The 17,028-nt window shown below is 35.2% G+C and overlaps 1 protein-coding gene across 1 annotated transcript in view; it reads right to left on the bottom strand.

The window, feature by feature from the left end:
- The window catches only part of mdga1 (MAM domain containing glycosylphosphatidylinositol anchor 1), a 287,756-nt gene that overhangs the window by 28,621 nt on the left and 242,107 nt on the right, over positions 1–17,028 (bottom strand). The window contains exons 11-14 of the mRNA XM_073834571.1: positions 11,650–11,824; positions 9,873–9,896; positions 6,576–6,728; positions 6,092–6,253 (exon numbers count right to left, since the gene is read on the bottom strand). Of these exons, the coding sequence (XP_073690672.1) occupies positions 6,092–6,253; positions 6,576–6,728; positions 9,873–9,896; positions 11,650–11,824 (514 nt within the window). The remainder of the gene's footprint in view (positions 1–6,091; positions 6,254–6,575; positions 6,729–9,872; positions 9,897–11,649; positions 11,825–17,028) is intronic.

The following is a 17,028-nucleotide window of genomic DNA, read 5'->3' as shown; positions in this document are numbered from 1 at the left end:
ATAAAGGCTTGACCCTGGGCTGGAAGATTGAGTATTCTGCATTTAAGCGATAAGTTTGTATTTCCGTAGCTCTAATAAAGTCTGTATGCTTCATATAGAGCTAGAATTGATGTTTTTTCCTTTTCTTCAGGCCGCAGAAGGCACATGGTAGTGACTTTGCATTTTGTTACGCACTTTGTTTCACAATGCCATTTTCCTTGTTCTTATTTGATTTTAATAACTGATCAACAAAAATATGTATTAAAAATTAAGATAATAATTATACAAAACGAAATTCGTTAAAGAAGGGATTTTCCACAAATAAAAACGTACGAAGTGGTCAAAAATTGTGTCTGACCCTCTCCAATTCTCCTGGCGTATTGCCGTCCAATTCATACAAAGTCCTTTATGGCATTTACAAATTACACAAACTTCCTTCTTAATTAACAGATTAAACTGAAACAAAACACAAACAAATAATATTTAAACATAAATGTAAAACAGATAACACATTTCTTAAATAGCTACAACAATATAGATCGCACTTTCTCTTTCCGTTTGATCTGTTGTTTAAACGAATCTTTGCCGCTTTTTTGATCATTCTTGAAGTAAACATTTGTCCATTTCTGCTTGAACTACACGGCGCGTCCTGTGTGTGTGATAGTGATACCTGCAAGTTGTCCGCGCAACGCAGCGCTGCACTTTTGCCCGGTTTCAAGGGCGGGTGAAAAATCGATTCTCCGATGCATCGCAATCCTCTCTTCAATGAGCTTGTGTTTTCCCCCGCATATGGCACGTGTGCACGCCAGAGACGCGGCGGGCCTCATTGCACAGAATTTGAGACGCGTGCGCATTGCTTGACAGTGTGTGCTTCCACCCACAGTTGTTTACTTTACATATGCCTTCATTTCTGCCGCTTGGAATGAAGTACTATTAGATGCACTAAACTCGCGCACTGACAGACTTTCACTTGCTCTTTGTGTTTGTTCGTCCTTAAAAGCTCGATTGGATGTGGTTAAATGCACTTGCATTTTCGAATACTTTTATACGAAACTGATGTACACACAGTTAGTTATGTTTTCAGAGCAGGACAAACCATCTGGTATATCGAAATAGATTTGTGCATTCGTTTGAATGCAGCCTGTTAAAGCAGCCACTGTCTATAATCTCATCAGTAATAACCAAATGAAAAAGAAAAAAACAATAATGTCTGTTAACTTTCCAATACTTAAACACTTATTTTAAAAAAGAAATTGTTTTAAAAGTAGCCTGCTTATATAATAAAAATAAATACATTTTGCACAGAAATAAATTATATAAAATGTATATAAAAATGTAGCCATGTGAAGTAATATTGAAAACTGAGAATGTGATGCATGGTTATATTTAGTTGATATTGAAAATCGTAATTAAATTGAATCTTAATTTTAAGAAGGCAGTACTAACATACAGAGATTCCAAATATAAACAAAAAGCATAGAAACTGCAATTTTACATATTGTTAAAATGTAAAGATTCCCACCCCTTTACAATGAGCCCATTTGTAACATCAACTAAGACTGATGAAAGCTGTAGAATAGAAGTGTTGTTCCTTCTTAGAGTGTTATTTTGTTAACATTAATGAACTTTATTGATCAATATATAATTAATAATTAATTAAAAAAAACTATCGGTTAATTAATCGGTATCGGCCAGTGTGGTCCAACCTAGCTATCGGTATCGATAAAAACCAATATCGGTCGACCTCTAATGAGAATAGCATACTAGTCGATTACACTGAACTGCAGCTGCTAGTGTAGATAGATAGAATGATAGAACAATGATAGATAGATAACGATAAAATCATAGATAGAACGATACATACAACAGATAGATAGATAGAACGATTGACAGATAGATAGATAGATAGATAGATAGAACAACAGATGAAAGGACAGATAGAATGATAGATAGACAGACAGAACAATAGATAGAACGATAGATGGATGAATGGATGGATGACAGACACGATAGTTAGAACGACAGAATGAAAGAACAAGAGATGATGGGATAGAACGAACGAACGATAGAAGATAGATAGATAGAACAATAGATAGAACGATAGAACGATAGACAGATAGCAATAAAATGATAGATAGAACAATACATAGAATGAACGATAGAACGATAGAATGATAGAACGAACTATAGAACGAACGATAGAACGAACGATAGATAGATAGAACGATAGATAGATAGATAGATAGAACAACAGATGATAGGACAAATAGAATGATAGATAGACAGACAGAACAATAGATGGATGAATGGATGGATGACAGACACGATAGTTAGAACGACAGAACGAACGAACGAACGAACGAACGAACGAACGAACGATGGATGGATGGACGGACGGACGGACGGACGGACTGGATGGATGAAGCATTCACATCGAGAAGGATTTCAGTTCCCTGCCTTAAAATGCCCCAAAAGTGTCTAGCTCAATACATTTTGGAACACAGCTGGTTACTGTGACGCCACCCAACTTGATTTTAGCATACAGATAAAAACAAAAGGTCATGGGAAGTAGTTTATACTGGCAGTACAATACTGTAATAGCAAATAAAAATCCTGCTAAACCGCCTACACTCATTTCAAAGCAGACAGAGACAAATATGATGGGTTAGAGAGCTTTAGCAGACAGCTTGAGTATGAGGTTATGTGCATGTGCGCGTGCACCCTAGGGTGATTTTGATCATGATTAATGTGCTTCGCCTTTCAATTTTAATTTTCATTAAGGACCTGCTGTCCTCTCCGACTCCTAAATAGCAATGGAATTAATAAAACATGTCCTTTGAAATATACAGTGCAGGCCTGCAGCAAGGAATCCAAAATGCCTTCGGAAAGCCGAACAGATTGAAGCTCGCGTCATGTGTTCACCAGCCGCCCCCCACTGCGAGCCCAGCCCGTGTCATGAGTGGCAACTGGCAAATAATTAGACGGGCTTGTCTCATTAGAACCGGAAACAGACAGCGCACAGGTAAAGAGAATGAGGTGGAGTGAAAGCAAAGCAGACAGACAGCTAGAGAGCCAAAGAGAGAGAGAGAGAGAGAGAGAGAGAGAAAAGCACAATTTATGAACCGTTAATGGGCTGATAAAGTTTGAAGAGAGAGTGCAGATAAAAAGCGAGAGGAAACAGGAAGTTCGGTTACTTTATTTGTCAAGCTGAAAAATGAGAAAACAACAACCAACAAAAAAAAACAAAAAAACTTTTGGTCTGCTGTCGAAACTTTGGTTGGAGGAGTTATCTGTGATAAAGTCCTTACATTAATGAGCAATTAAAGTCTGTGTGTGAGAGGGTGTTAGTGTGTGTGATAACAGGTGGTTGCCAGATAGTCACAGATCTTTGAGCCCCATCAGGAACACCCATAAATCACTGCGCACGTTGCATTTTTAGAACAACATTATTTACTGCGTTTATGAGTCATTTATGCCTTTGAGGTCCCAAAAGAGAGGTTTTGTCATATTTAGCTCATTTCTGGGGACATTTTTGTCCTCAAACTATAGTAAATCCCTGCCACCCACACATTTATAGCACTCTGCATAAACAAACACATTTCTGGAAGGCCTGACACACACAGGTTCTGCTCCAAAACACAGTCTGCTGCCTAATTAGAATGCATTTTAGGTGCAGCTGTAAGGCTTACGCTGTTTAGCTTTTTAAAGGGATAGTGCTCCCAGAAATAGAGGATATCTTAAAGGGATAGTCCACCCAAAAATAACATTTCTGTCAGTGTTAAATCACACTCATGGTGTTACAAGCTTGTATGGCTTTCTTTCTTTTGTGGGAGACAAAACGAAGTACAGTATTCTGAGGAACGTTAGCAACTAGATGGTTTTGGATCCTATTTACTTTAATTACAGTTGTAATTCAGTTCGATTCATTTGGTCTGGACCAAAAAGGAAAATGTTACATTTGGTCCTGGTCTGCTTAGCATTCACACTGGCATTTCTGACAGCGAAACCTAAAGATACTGAACCTAAAATCATAGTGATACATTCACAACCTGAAGTGTAAAGGGTCGCTAGAAACCCCAGGTGTGTACTAGTGTAAATTTTTCACGCGCAAAAATATGTAAATATCTGATGACTAAATACATGCAATTCACCTTTATTTCTCTAGGTGGCAATATTGGATGGACAATAATGATGTGATGTTTTACTCATAACTATCGCAGGCATAAAACAACAGACTATCATCAGCAAAAATGTAAATGGTTTAAATGGCTTTAAATGGTTTAAATGGTTTAAACAGCAGAGCAATTACTGTACGCAATATAATATAAATGTCACTGTTATTTGATGGTGGATGTGTTGAATCAAAATATTTAAATATTGAAGTCATTGAAAACAATAGTTTTGAGAATATGGCTGAGATTGCGAATATCAGCCAGATGCTGAATGTAATGTGGATGTGGATGTTCTGAGGATGATGCAATCGTAAAATCACCTGCTCAAATTGAACCCTTCTAAATTTCAAAATGTAACGAAATATGCTTTATATTATTCTCCTGTAATTCTTCTTAAAATATCAAGAGAGTTTTTGCTACTGCAGATCCATCCGTGCTGGATATATGGGCCGGGGTCGCTAAAGACCTAAATATGTAATAATGATTGGCGAAACATTCATGCATTTAAGGGTTAAAAAAACGACATGAGTGGGAGTAAACAATGACACTATCCTTTTGGTCAAATATTTAGTGGCCATTCACACAGGATGTGTTCCTGCATTAAAAAGCAGCTAAACGCAGTGCAAAATAATGGACCACAAGGTCTCAAGGCACAAGCTGAACTTAATTTAACCTGACATGGTGTCTTAAAAAGTGGCAACAGTCACAGATGCCCACTTAGCGCAAGTTGCCATAAAACAACAATGAAAATGTCGCGTAGACTGATAGAGCGTGTCCTGTGTGAAAGGCCCTAAGGCAGCATCGCATGTTTCCTTAACATAGAAGATGATAGCATAATGCATTGTGACGAGTGAAAAAATATCTAACCAAAATGGAAAATGAGGCAGGAGAAATCCTTCTGACTATAAATATACTTCATTTCACTCAACACTGAAAAGTACATACTATACACCACCGTTCCACAGTTTGAGGTTGTTAAGATAAATAATAAGTCTCTTATTCATATCAAGACTGCATTTTTTAATCAAGAATACAATAAAAGTTATATTGTGAATTATTAAAATTTAAAATAATAATTAACCCTTTTCAGAAATCATTTTAATATGCTTATGTTGCACAAGAAACATTTCTTTGCATTATCAAATGCAATAAATATTTTATGGAAACTGTGTGGAAACTCCTTTTTTCAGGATTCTTTGATGAATATAAAGTCAGAACATTTATTTGAAACAGAAATCATTTATAACATGTATAATGTCTTTACTGTTTGATCAATGCAATGCATCCTTGATAAATAAAAGTATTAATTACTTAAAAAAAAAAAAAACGTACTGACCTCAGACTTTTGAATGTTGAGTGTATATAAAATAGCTTATCTACTTAAAAATTGACTACTCTATCCAATATTGTTGTCCTGTGTACTTTCTCTTACAATTACTACAGTAATTGCACTAAATTATGTGCTTGATCAGCTTAAATGTGGCAGGAAGAAACACACACACACTCAGAATAGACAGATGTCACTTTGAAACAAACCTTAATGTTTTAACATTGTCTCGATAAATAAGTAATGGATGTGCGGATGACATCACTTCTCTCTCTGACTGTCTGTGTCCTTTATTGTCTTTGACCTTCTGGGGAAGGCTACTCATAAAGAACCGTACTTTCCCTGACAGATTCAGCCCAACGCTGCAGTAGAGGAGGACGCTTTCGGTCAAACCAAACTCCAGTTAGAAGCTGAAGTATATATGTGCATGCAACGTCATCAAGCCTCAAACCTCATACAGAAACTACTTTCCACTATTCAATCAACTGTCCAAGAGCACAACAATAAAGCATAATTTAACCAAAGTTAAACAGGTTTCAAATACTGACTTTAAGTCAAGAATTTAAATGTTTTTCTCTCTGAGAGTGAATTCAAACCATGGTTACAGACTCACCGATATGTTTTCCGTTCATGTGGTAGTAGAAGGAGACACAGTATGGGGTTCTGGTGGTCCCCGTTGGTCCTCGGGCTGCCGTTACGTTATACAATGGAGAGAGGAGACGAGCTCGATCCCCGGGCTGACGTGGTCGCGACGTCTCAATGTACATGTAGTAACCTTTATTATAGAAGGAAAGTACATAATGTGTTACCACAGGGTTTTCAAAAGAAGGGCAGAGAATCACATACTTTAAAATAAAATAAAACCATATTTCTAAAACAGTTTGGAAACCATTATGCAAATTTTATTCATTCAACCATTTTTTAAAGTAAGAAAAAAAAAAGAGATGTGATTTTGCAAATGTGCTTTTGGAGTTTCTCAACTGGCAAGATTCTTTGTAAAGGTGTTTTAGAACGATTTTTAGTGAAAATGTGCTAAAAATATATTAACATTGCCTAGAAAAAGATCCATGTAGGTGTGTGTTGGTGTTGGTTTTTACCTTCTTTCGTCCCACTCCTGTCCGTATCTGGCCCTGTATTAACCGATCGTTTTGGGTTCTGTGTGAGATGGTTTTGTCTGGTCCAGTCAAACACATCGCTGCGGTCTTGAGTGAACCCACATATTCGAATGTCCTCAAACCCGCACACGTGATCTACACACAAAAACATGAGGAGAATCAAGATCCACCTTGATAGATTTTTTTGCCACTTGCATGTAATGATTATAAGCTTGCAACAATGTACACAAGCACATGAATGCAAGAGAAAATAAACATCCAGATGGTTGTTCTTGCAGAATAAACCCAGACAGAGTGATCAGGATCCAACTTATAGTACAGCTACTTGCTAAATAAGTGAATAATCAGACACAAAATATTGATTTGAGTTAAAATATTTTATCAGCTCTATAAATGCATAGCTTCTCCAAAGAAAAACTGCTTTTCACCACATAAATAAAGACAACAATTGCCTCGGATGATTTTGAAAGCCCATTTCTGCCACTGAATAAATAAAAAATGTAACTGTGACTTTTTATTTTACAATTCTGGCTTTTTTTTGTGATATATACTTGCAATTTCGAGTTATAAAATCAGAATTGTAAGTCACAGTCAAAGTCACAATTTAGATTTTTTTTCTCAGAATCAGAATTGCGTGATATACAGTAAACTCAAAATTGCGAGAAATAAAGTCAGAATTGCTAGATAAAAAAAAAAAGTGCAATTCTGACATTTTTTCACACAAATGCGAGTCAATTCTGATATACAGATATATACTCGCAATTGCAAGATATAAAGTATAATATTTAGGGGGAAAAAAGACTATGTTCTCAGAACTGTGAGTTTAATTCTACAATTCTACCTCAAGGGTGGACACTGATGGCAAAAATGCTGTTTTTTCATGCACCTGTCAAGATTTTGAACTTTTTTTGTTTTTCATAAAGTGTTTTTTCAGACTAGTGGAAAGAAAACATCCAAAAGACACTGTTAAGTGTTTCTTTTATAGCACTCTATCTATTTGTGTCAAAAGATTTCAATTACAATACACTTTTAAAGGCTGTTTTCTCAAAATGAGTTTTTTTCCTCCTACACTGAGTCATAAATCTCCACTTCAGTAGAACTTACACACACCAAACTTTACATGTTTATTCCTGTCTATATCCTGAAGGGTTTTCCAGAGGGATTTGTTTATATATAACTTGCTATAATATTTTATTCCACCAAAAATTGCAAAATCATATTGTGTTCTGTCTGTTCTATAAGCATTTTCTGAATTATGAAGTAACAAAATTAGACAACTGAAAATTTCCTATGTAAAAACATTTGACTCTAATATGTCAAAAAACTTAAACATTTTGAAACTGACTTCATCCATAGTTTAGATTTTTATACTAGAAATGTATGCAAATTAGTGCATATTTCATTAAATAATGGCTAATTTGCATATTTAAACCTAACATTTTAGAAAACTTGTACTACAAAATTATCAATGTAATCAATCAACTGGGTAAGGCAATAACTATTAATTAATTTTTTTACCCTATTCACCTGCAGTGTCTCGCCTTAATATCTCGCAATTGTGTTTTTATATCACACAATTCTGACTTAATTTCTTAGAACTGCAAATTCATATCATGCAATTCTGAGAAAAGAAACTTGCAATTCTGAGAAAAAAGATGAAAACTTAACATATACTAATCTTTTAGAGATTTCTTATTCAGTGTTGGTCTCCATATGTGACCCTGGACCACAAAACCAGTCTTAAGTCGCTGGGGTATATTTGTAGCAATAGCCAAAAATACATTGTATGGGTCAAAATTATTGATTTTTCTTTTATGTCAAAAATCATTAGGAAATTAAGTAAAGATCATGTTCCATGGAGATTTTTTGTAAAATTCCTACTGTAAATCTATCAAAATGTAATTTTTGATTGGTAATATGCATTGCTAAGAACTTAATTTGGACAACTTTAAAGGTGTTTTTCTCAGTATTTTGATTTTTTGCACCCTTAGATTTCAGATTTTCAAATAGATGTATCTCGGCCAAATATTGTCCTATCCTAACAAACCATATATCAATAGAAAGCTTATTTATTGAGCTTTCGTATGATGTATATATCTCAGTTTTGTAAAATTTAACCTTATGACTGGTTTTGTGGTCCAGGGTCACATATGTGAATTTTGCTCAGGAACATGCTGTGTAACCTTTATGACTCTCACTTTTCTAAAGCAGTAAGAAACTCTATAAATCAGAGGCTATGTTATTTTACCCTTGAACTGAATAATAATAATAATAAAACATTTCCTTAAATTGTACAACATTATGTGAGAACATTGTGTGAGAACCACAGTGTGACTGTCTGGAACTGAGTTTTCCATATGTTGCGTGATCTTATTTTGCCAAAAGTAATATTACCTTGAATTGTATAACACTGCATAAGAAGCACAGTTTACAAGTGTGTCTACTTTCAATTAACTTTGTAAACTCTGTTCTTCCCAAGATCACGAATAGGACTTATCGAATGGCAATAGGAGGACATTAGTAGAAGTGAAGACTGCTGGAAACCGCAATCTAACAAGTGCAAATCATTAAAAAACTTTTTACTTCTACAGTCAGTTTTCTCATTCAGGCCAAATATTGTCCAGTAAGCTGCATTTAAATGGTAAAATGTGGTAAAGGAAATGTGGTATTGTGTAGCTGACTTTCCTCCATACTAAGCATTCGCACCTGCATTTGTGCACTTGCATAAAGTACTGTATGTTTCTGGCCTAATGCTGATGAGCAGATCTGAGGAGAAGGTCTGCAGGGTTTCTCAGGCGTGTTTAATGTAAGGAGGCCTCTCGACGGGTTCCTCTGGAGTACTGAAGTACTCTCAGCATATTGCAGCGTTCACAGCGATTACCCTCATTTGACAAACACAGAATACAGAATACTGTAGTTAGTCACCCAGAACGTCTCCATTCACACTCTAAATGGCTGATTAACTCATTTTCCAAGTGCAAGAGGAGACAGAACGGAGAAGAACGCACGATTTCCGAGTTGTGGTTTGAAATCACCATTTTCTTGCCCCCACTCTTCAATTTACTCTGTTGATCTCCAGTCTGTTTTAATTTGTTGTTGTTTTTCCTTTGTACCTCTTTGGCAAAGCTCTGTGCTTACGCTGCCAGGAGAACTGTGTTGAATTTAATTGGGAAGAACTAAAAGGCAGGGCAAGCGTGAGATGGGAGGACGGTTTAGAGGAGAGAGAAAGACAACAGGCACAAATGCATCACCGAAAGAAAAAGTACAGGACTGTCTCACCTGATGGTCTTGGGTAAGTGTAGGCTGCAAGAGAAAAGAAATGAGAGAAAATAGTGACTACAGGGTCTTCTTATAGATCAATTAACACAACAAATGAGATCACTGTATATAATCCTTTCAAATGAGGCTGGGAGATAGAAGTACAAAATTATACAAAAAAAACTTCACAAGTGTTTTTTTATACATCATCTGAATAAATAAGCTTTCCATTGATGTATGGTTTGTTAGGATAGGACAATATTTGGCTAAAAATGGTGCAAAAAAATCAGTTTTAATATTGAGAAAATCAGTTTTAAAGTTGTCTAAATAAAATTTTTAGCAATGCATATTACTAATAAAAAAATTAAGTTCTGATATATTTATGGTAGGATTTACAAAATATCTTTATAGAAAAAACATGATTTTTACCTTAAAATACTAATCATTTTTGGCATCATCAAAATCATTTTGACCCATACAATGTACTTTTGGCTATTGCTACAAATATACACGTGCTACTTAAGACTGGTTTTGTGGTCAAGGGTCACATATTTACCTAAAAAAAAAAAACTATATTTTTTATATATTGTGTATTTGCTCTAAAATAGCATTTAATTAATTATTCATTTTTAAATGCCACAATCTTGAACTGTTATTTTAATCAAATTATTCATTTATTATTTGTAAAAAAAAAATAAATAAATAAATAAATAAATAACAAAAATATATAATAATAAATGAAAAAAAAAATTAAACCCAAAATAAATTAATCCAAATGAGATTAAAAAGTTTCAATGCGAGTAATAAAATATGCATTTTAAAAAAAGTAAAAATAGTTAAGTCATGCTTTCTAATAAAGCAATAAATAATATTTATTTCATATAAAATATGAATAAAATCATTTATTTTATAAAAATAAATAGCATTTACTTTACATTTACTTTCAATTACTTAAATATATCTTACCAGATATTTCAATTAAAAAAATAATTCAAAAAGGTATTATTTGTATTATTATTAATATATATTTAATTATTATTATTAATAATAATAATAATAATAATAATAATAATAATAATAGCGGTAAGCAGTGTTTATTTACATATATTTTACCAAACACTTTAATATAATACATATACATTAAATAAAATTAAACATTATAGTTAATACAAACCGCATACAGTGTTTACTCAGCCAATCAAATTAGAGGGCTGAAACACATTTTTGTGCATACCGCCTTGACATCAAAGAAAAAAGGTTTCATGTCTTCCTGCAGTCCATTTATTCTAGAAGTTTGGCCATTTTTTGGTCTGGTTAGAGTAAATGCTGAGATTGGGAGTTGAAGATTGAAAGACTATCCAATGGGATTAGATTCTATCAGCACTTTCTGAGAACCAGACTCAGCTCTGGTGCCCAAACTGCTGGCCCTTTCCTGCTGTTCTGTAGCAATCAGCAAACTCAACGCACGACGACTGCCACACGTTTGACATCTCAATTTAACATATAATCCCGAAAGTGAAACCTCACATTTGAAATGCATGACCTCTGTTGATGGGAATCATGAGGATTTTAACAATTCTGGCTCTGATTCCCATTGCACAACGAGCCCAGCTATGCTATGCGCTTGCCCCCCACCCAAAAAAAAACTAGTTTATCAAAAATGTTATAATTTCTACCTACCTTCCTACCTACATAAAATAACGCATTTCAACCTTAAGATTAAAATAAATAGATGCGAGTAGCCAATTAACAACTGAGACCTTGCATACTGTATGGTGTAGGTATTAAGGTGACTTACGCTCTAAATACTGGATGGTGCGCGTAACCGTGTTTCCAGAGCCGTAGCTGGTAATGGGAGTGAGGCTGACCTCATATGACAGGGGAATACGTAAGTCTGTCAGCGTGTAGGTCATCAGCACACCTTTCACCGGCTCTTTAGTGGTGATCTGCTTGGACAAAACTGTCTGTCGGTTCTGCAAACACACAAGAGAGAAAAGGGTTTAATAAGAGAAAGAGAAAATAATAGTTGAATTTATAAAAATGACCCTGTTCAAAAGTATACATACACTTGATTCTTAATACTGTGTTGTTACCTGAATAATTAACCTGAATAAGCAGTTTTTTGTTTGTTTAGTGATAGCTGTTCATGAGTACCTTGTTTTTCCTTCAGGTACCACAAAATCTTTGGCTTTTCAGCAATTTTGTGTATTCGAACCCTTTTCAACAGTGACTGTATGATCTTGACATCCATCTTTTCACACTGAGGACAACTGAGGGACTCATATGCAACTATTACAGAAGGTTCAAATGCTCACTGATGCTTTAGAGGGAAATATTATGCATTAAAAGCTGAAAAAAACATTTTGAATTTGAACATCAGGGTAAATTTAACTTATTTTGTCTTTTGGGGAACATGTAAGTATCTTCTGTAGCTTCTGAGGGGCAGTGCTAAATGAAAAATTATATTTAGACAAAATTTTTTTACATAATTTCATTCTGTTCAAAAAAAACTATAATTTTCTATTGTGGACTAAATGTAAATGTCTTTTATGTGAAATATCTCAGTCAGGTCAGTACTAAATTAAAAAAAACACGCATTTTGTATGTACCCTTTTATTTTGGATAAAATAATTAACATTTTGCAGATTCTGCAAGGTGGATGTAAACTTTTGACTTAAACTGTATATATAATAGCAATAATATTATATTCATTTGTAAAATTATAAATGTTTTTATTTTCACATTTGATTTTAATGCATTTTTTTGCCAAAAAAAACAACAACTTAGTGAGCCAAACTCATGAATGCTAGTGTATATATACTTTATATATGTATATTAGTACAAGAAATTTACATATTTTTATATGTGTATGTTTTTTGTGTTTCCATCTGTGTAAAACACATAAATAATTTATACCTTGTTTATAAAAAAGTTGCATTTATAGTCATTTAAAAAAACCATTAAGCTTTGATATTTATGGAAAAATAATGACACAGCAATGCAAATGTAGTGCTATTATCATTCCTCAGCTGGGTTTTAACCAAATCACCTAACAACAATGAAATGCATATAGTTTTGTGTTTCATTAGTAGTTCTCACATCATTTTGGACTGGTAACTATTTACTGAAGACAAGCCGAACATGAGGACGAGGAAGATAGAAGAAATGTCAATGATTCCATGGACAGGCACTCACTCTCACTCTTCTAACCATTTGGCTTTTTAACCATAAGCATTTTCACTTTCACAGTGAGGATAGAATTTACGTTGAAAACTGGTTGCATCACACACAGAGTTATACATCTCTAACCACCATGAAACCACAGAAAGCCCTCAGTGCAATGATTTGCGGAGTGCAAGGTCAGCTGCTATCCAGCCGGTCTGCTGTAAGAAGGTTCAGAAGTCTTTCCTCAGGCACAAGAGCAGTGTGCTGACTAAGAATGCTCAGTGAAACAGATCAACTTGTCATTCTCTACTCTGAGGTACTTTGCTTTCCCATGGGACATCTCACAATGCCTCTGAATGCTGCTGGCTTTGAGACATTTCTGAAGATGCCTTTGCGAAACGTTAGCATTTTATGTTTGTTTGCCTTTTTTTTGCCTGAGCTTTGTGATTTTCCCTTTAAATGTATCGCTTTACTTGTAAAAGAGAGCATTTACTGCAGCATACTACAGGAGAAAATTCAGTTTTATAAAAACATTCTATAATGCAGCTAATGCAATGCAAACTTTTGCATCAAGGCAAGCTTGATTTTGTTGTATATAAAGGAATGCATCCTCAGTGTTGACTCGAGGAATGATATAAAAAGCATTAGTTAGTTGAACTGTCAATATGTTCATAGCTAACTGAATAATAATACAGTTAAAGAGCACTGATAATGAAAGTCCCTCAAAAAAAAAAGGGTCCAAAATATATTTTAAAATTATATGCTGTAATATATATATATATAGGTAAAATAACTGACGAAAATGTATTTTTATTTTCATTACAAACTTTGCACGGCATAAAGCAGTTATACTCTTTTAATGCTGACAATGTTATTAGCTTTGTATGTGGTAGGAATAAAGTTTGCACACTAGTGTTCCAAACTCTCCTGTTATTTTATTTTAGTATTTTTTATTTTAATATGTGTTATGAACAGGACCGTTGTATTTCAAACGTTTTTTTTTTTTTTTGACGCGGAGCGGTGTTTCTGATATCAGTGAGCGAGGAGTGGAGCGGGAAATTATGAACCCAGAGCGGAGCTGGAGCGGAGCGATTATTAAATGCACCTAGTATTTTATAGGTTCAAATAGACACAAAATCTCTTTTTTTTATTCTACTGGTAGTTCATTTTGCTCAAATAGAAATTGAGGCCTGTCTCTAATTCTGGCCTCCTTCTAATAAAGGCCTGGACCGCGATGCGCTTGAGTAAAATAAAGTCCCGGGCCTGTATTAGGGGATTTACGGTAGAGTGTCGATAAATAAGATATATGTAATGTATTTTAAATTACATATTAGCAACATATTTGGCCAAATAGATTTAAAATATATCTAAAAATTGGCTTAATTGACTTGCTAATGTATGTTTGCCATATTTAGCTTTTGATTATTTTGTCTATTCATACAAACAAACAGGTTGCAGTTCTGTCTGGTACCGCAAAAACCTTCACCGATATGATCTCATACTATTAGCTGTATCTTATTAGATGAAATGAATGTGCAGTGAGCTGTTCCAGGTCAGCTCTCACTCCCGGAGGAAGTGTGGTAATCACAGGGCCAGCGGCACTGTGGCAGTCCAGGCTTTTCCATGTGGAATTATGGGAAACATGGCAGCGGCCCCATGGAAACAGTGCACAATGGAATGAGAAATTATCTTCAGCTCCGCATGGAGACCCGGGCAGCAGGTAAACCTGCCGGCATTCCCTCCAAACACGACACACATGAAGAAGTGTACATGTAAAGCTTCCTATTCATCCTTTGTTCCCCCTTTTCCAGGAAAGGAAGTAGATGTGTAGCTGTGATGTTAACCTGGCTAGTGAGGTCAAACACATTTGTTATCTGTCTAATTAAGTGCCACCGTAAACCCGTTACTGGGCTGTTCACCACAGCAACATGGAGTGTGTGCGCCACGTCTCTAACACTAAACCCACTTGAGCCTACACAATGTATGCCAAGACTTAACAGCCGTATCCAACGCGTGCACACACACACACACGGAAACGTGCGCCTTGTAAAAGTCACAGATAAATTGTCTCTGCTTGGCTGCTCTTCTCTGTTAACAGACATTTTCTGCGTATCTCTCCTCATCTAAATCACCACACACACACACACACACACACACACACACACACACACACACACACACACACACACACACACACACACACACACACACACACACACACAGAGACCAGAGGTGTTTTCTCCAAGAAGGAAAGGGTGGCAGTGCTTAATAAAAAAAAGATAGGATGAGAGAATAATTGATTTTACATTAATTAAGCAAACCAAATATGACATCAAATCTTATATAATGCTAAATATATAATGAAAAACACAGACAAAAATTCATTTGACAGCACTGTGACTGACTAATTATCCTGTCACTATTAACAAAACCCTCCTATAATGTTCACATCAGTCCACAAATCTGCAAAAAAAAGTAACTGATAGCATTTCTTCTTATGTCCAAAAAATTACTTAAAAATGACAAATTCAGCTCTCTTTAAATGAAATGACTGATCTTTATCAAGAATTTGTTTGTATGAAAAAAATAATATAGCTGCAAGCAGCGATTACCTGGGTTCAAGAGCTTTAAGGTATTTAAGCACATATGAAAAAAGACATTACATATTATTTAGCAAGCCTGTAACCACTTACATCAAATATTTAAAAAGCATTTTTGGCAAATTCAGGTAATCTACCATAGCAATATGATGTTTTTTAACATTTATGACTGTTAAAGCGCCAGCTGTGGTCCGATCTCCCTAAAACTTTGCACGTTTTAGAATCAACTGTCGCATATACTCATCAGTATTTGTTAAGTTTTGAGTTTTCATTTAGGCTTTATAGGCTTTTGGGTATATTTGGACAGGTCCCTTTTCTATACGACCCTGTTAGAGCTTCCCAAAGGGTAAATTTCAATATTTTTTGATAATTATTGACCTAGAGAGTCCAGACAGTCGTACTGCAGTATTTTTTTCCCAAATTAAGTGAACATCTAGGACAAATTTGCAAAGAAAGGTTTTTTTCAATCATTTAACAAACGGTTTGATTGACAGCAGTGGTTCTACAGGCAAAGTCGTTTGAAAAAAGTAAGTCTATCGTATGATACGGATATCTTGCGTATGTGTGCAAAAACGTGCAATATACGACCTTGAGAAATGATTTATCGCCCCGCAGTGGCTAATTTCTATCAAATTTCTCACAGACCTTGTCAAACAGTCAAACAGGCCCACCGAGTTTCGCTCTGATTGACTTCAGTTAACCTTGTCTAAAAGGTGCTCCAAGTTTATCAGCTAATGGCGGTCATGTTTTTTGAGATATGCAAATGTCCTTATAGCCGCTTGTGGCTCTTTGGACCAAGACTATGTGAACGGTTGCGTAGTTATGGCTGTTTTTATATTTTTTCCTCTTATAGCACCAATCTCCGTGACTTTGTGACCTTAGATTTGGCCCTTACATGCGCATTGTGAGTTTGGCAAAGATATCTCATTCCGTTCAAAAGTTATAGCTGTTTTACTAAAGGCGGCCCCTTTTAAACTTTTGGCATTCCTTTGTGATGGAGAGTCGAAAGTTCAACTTTTTTTTTTTTTTATAATTATTGATATTCACTATCCAGAGAATCTTCCTGCACTGGTTTGATTCCGATCAGGTGAAAAAACCTAGGACTAGTTCGCAAAAGTAGGCACTTCAAAAAATGCAAATACTCAAAACTTTTGCAGGCATGAGTCAAGGATTCCAATGACATAAGACACTTGAGCCAAATATCGTGCGTATGTGTTAAATACTGTGCAATATACAATCGTTTACACCTGTGATAGCGCCCCACAGTTTATGATTTTTTTTCAAATTTCTCACAGACCTTCAGAGCTGCGAGTCAAACAGGCCAACCGAGTTTCGTTCTGATCAACCTCTGTTAACCTTGTCTTATAGGTGCTCAAAGTTCATCAACCTATGGCAGCCATGTTTTTTGAGAC

Source organism: Garra rufa, chromosome 2 (assembly GCF_049309525.1).
Source record: "Garra rufa chromosome 2, GarRuf1.0, whole genome shotgun sequence".
NCBI lineage: Eukaryota > Metazoa > Chordata > Actinopteri > Cypriniformes > Cyprinidae > Garra > Garra rufa.
This window is presented reverse-complemented; position numbering and strand designations above follow the sequence as displayed.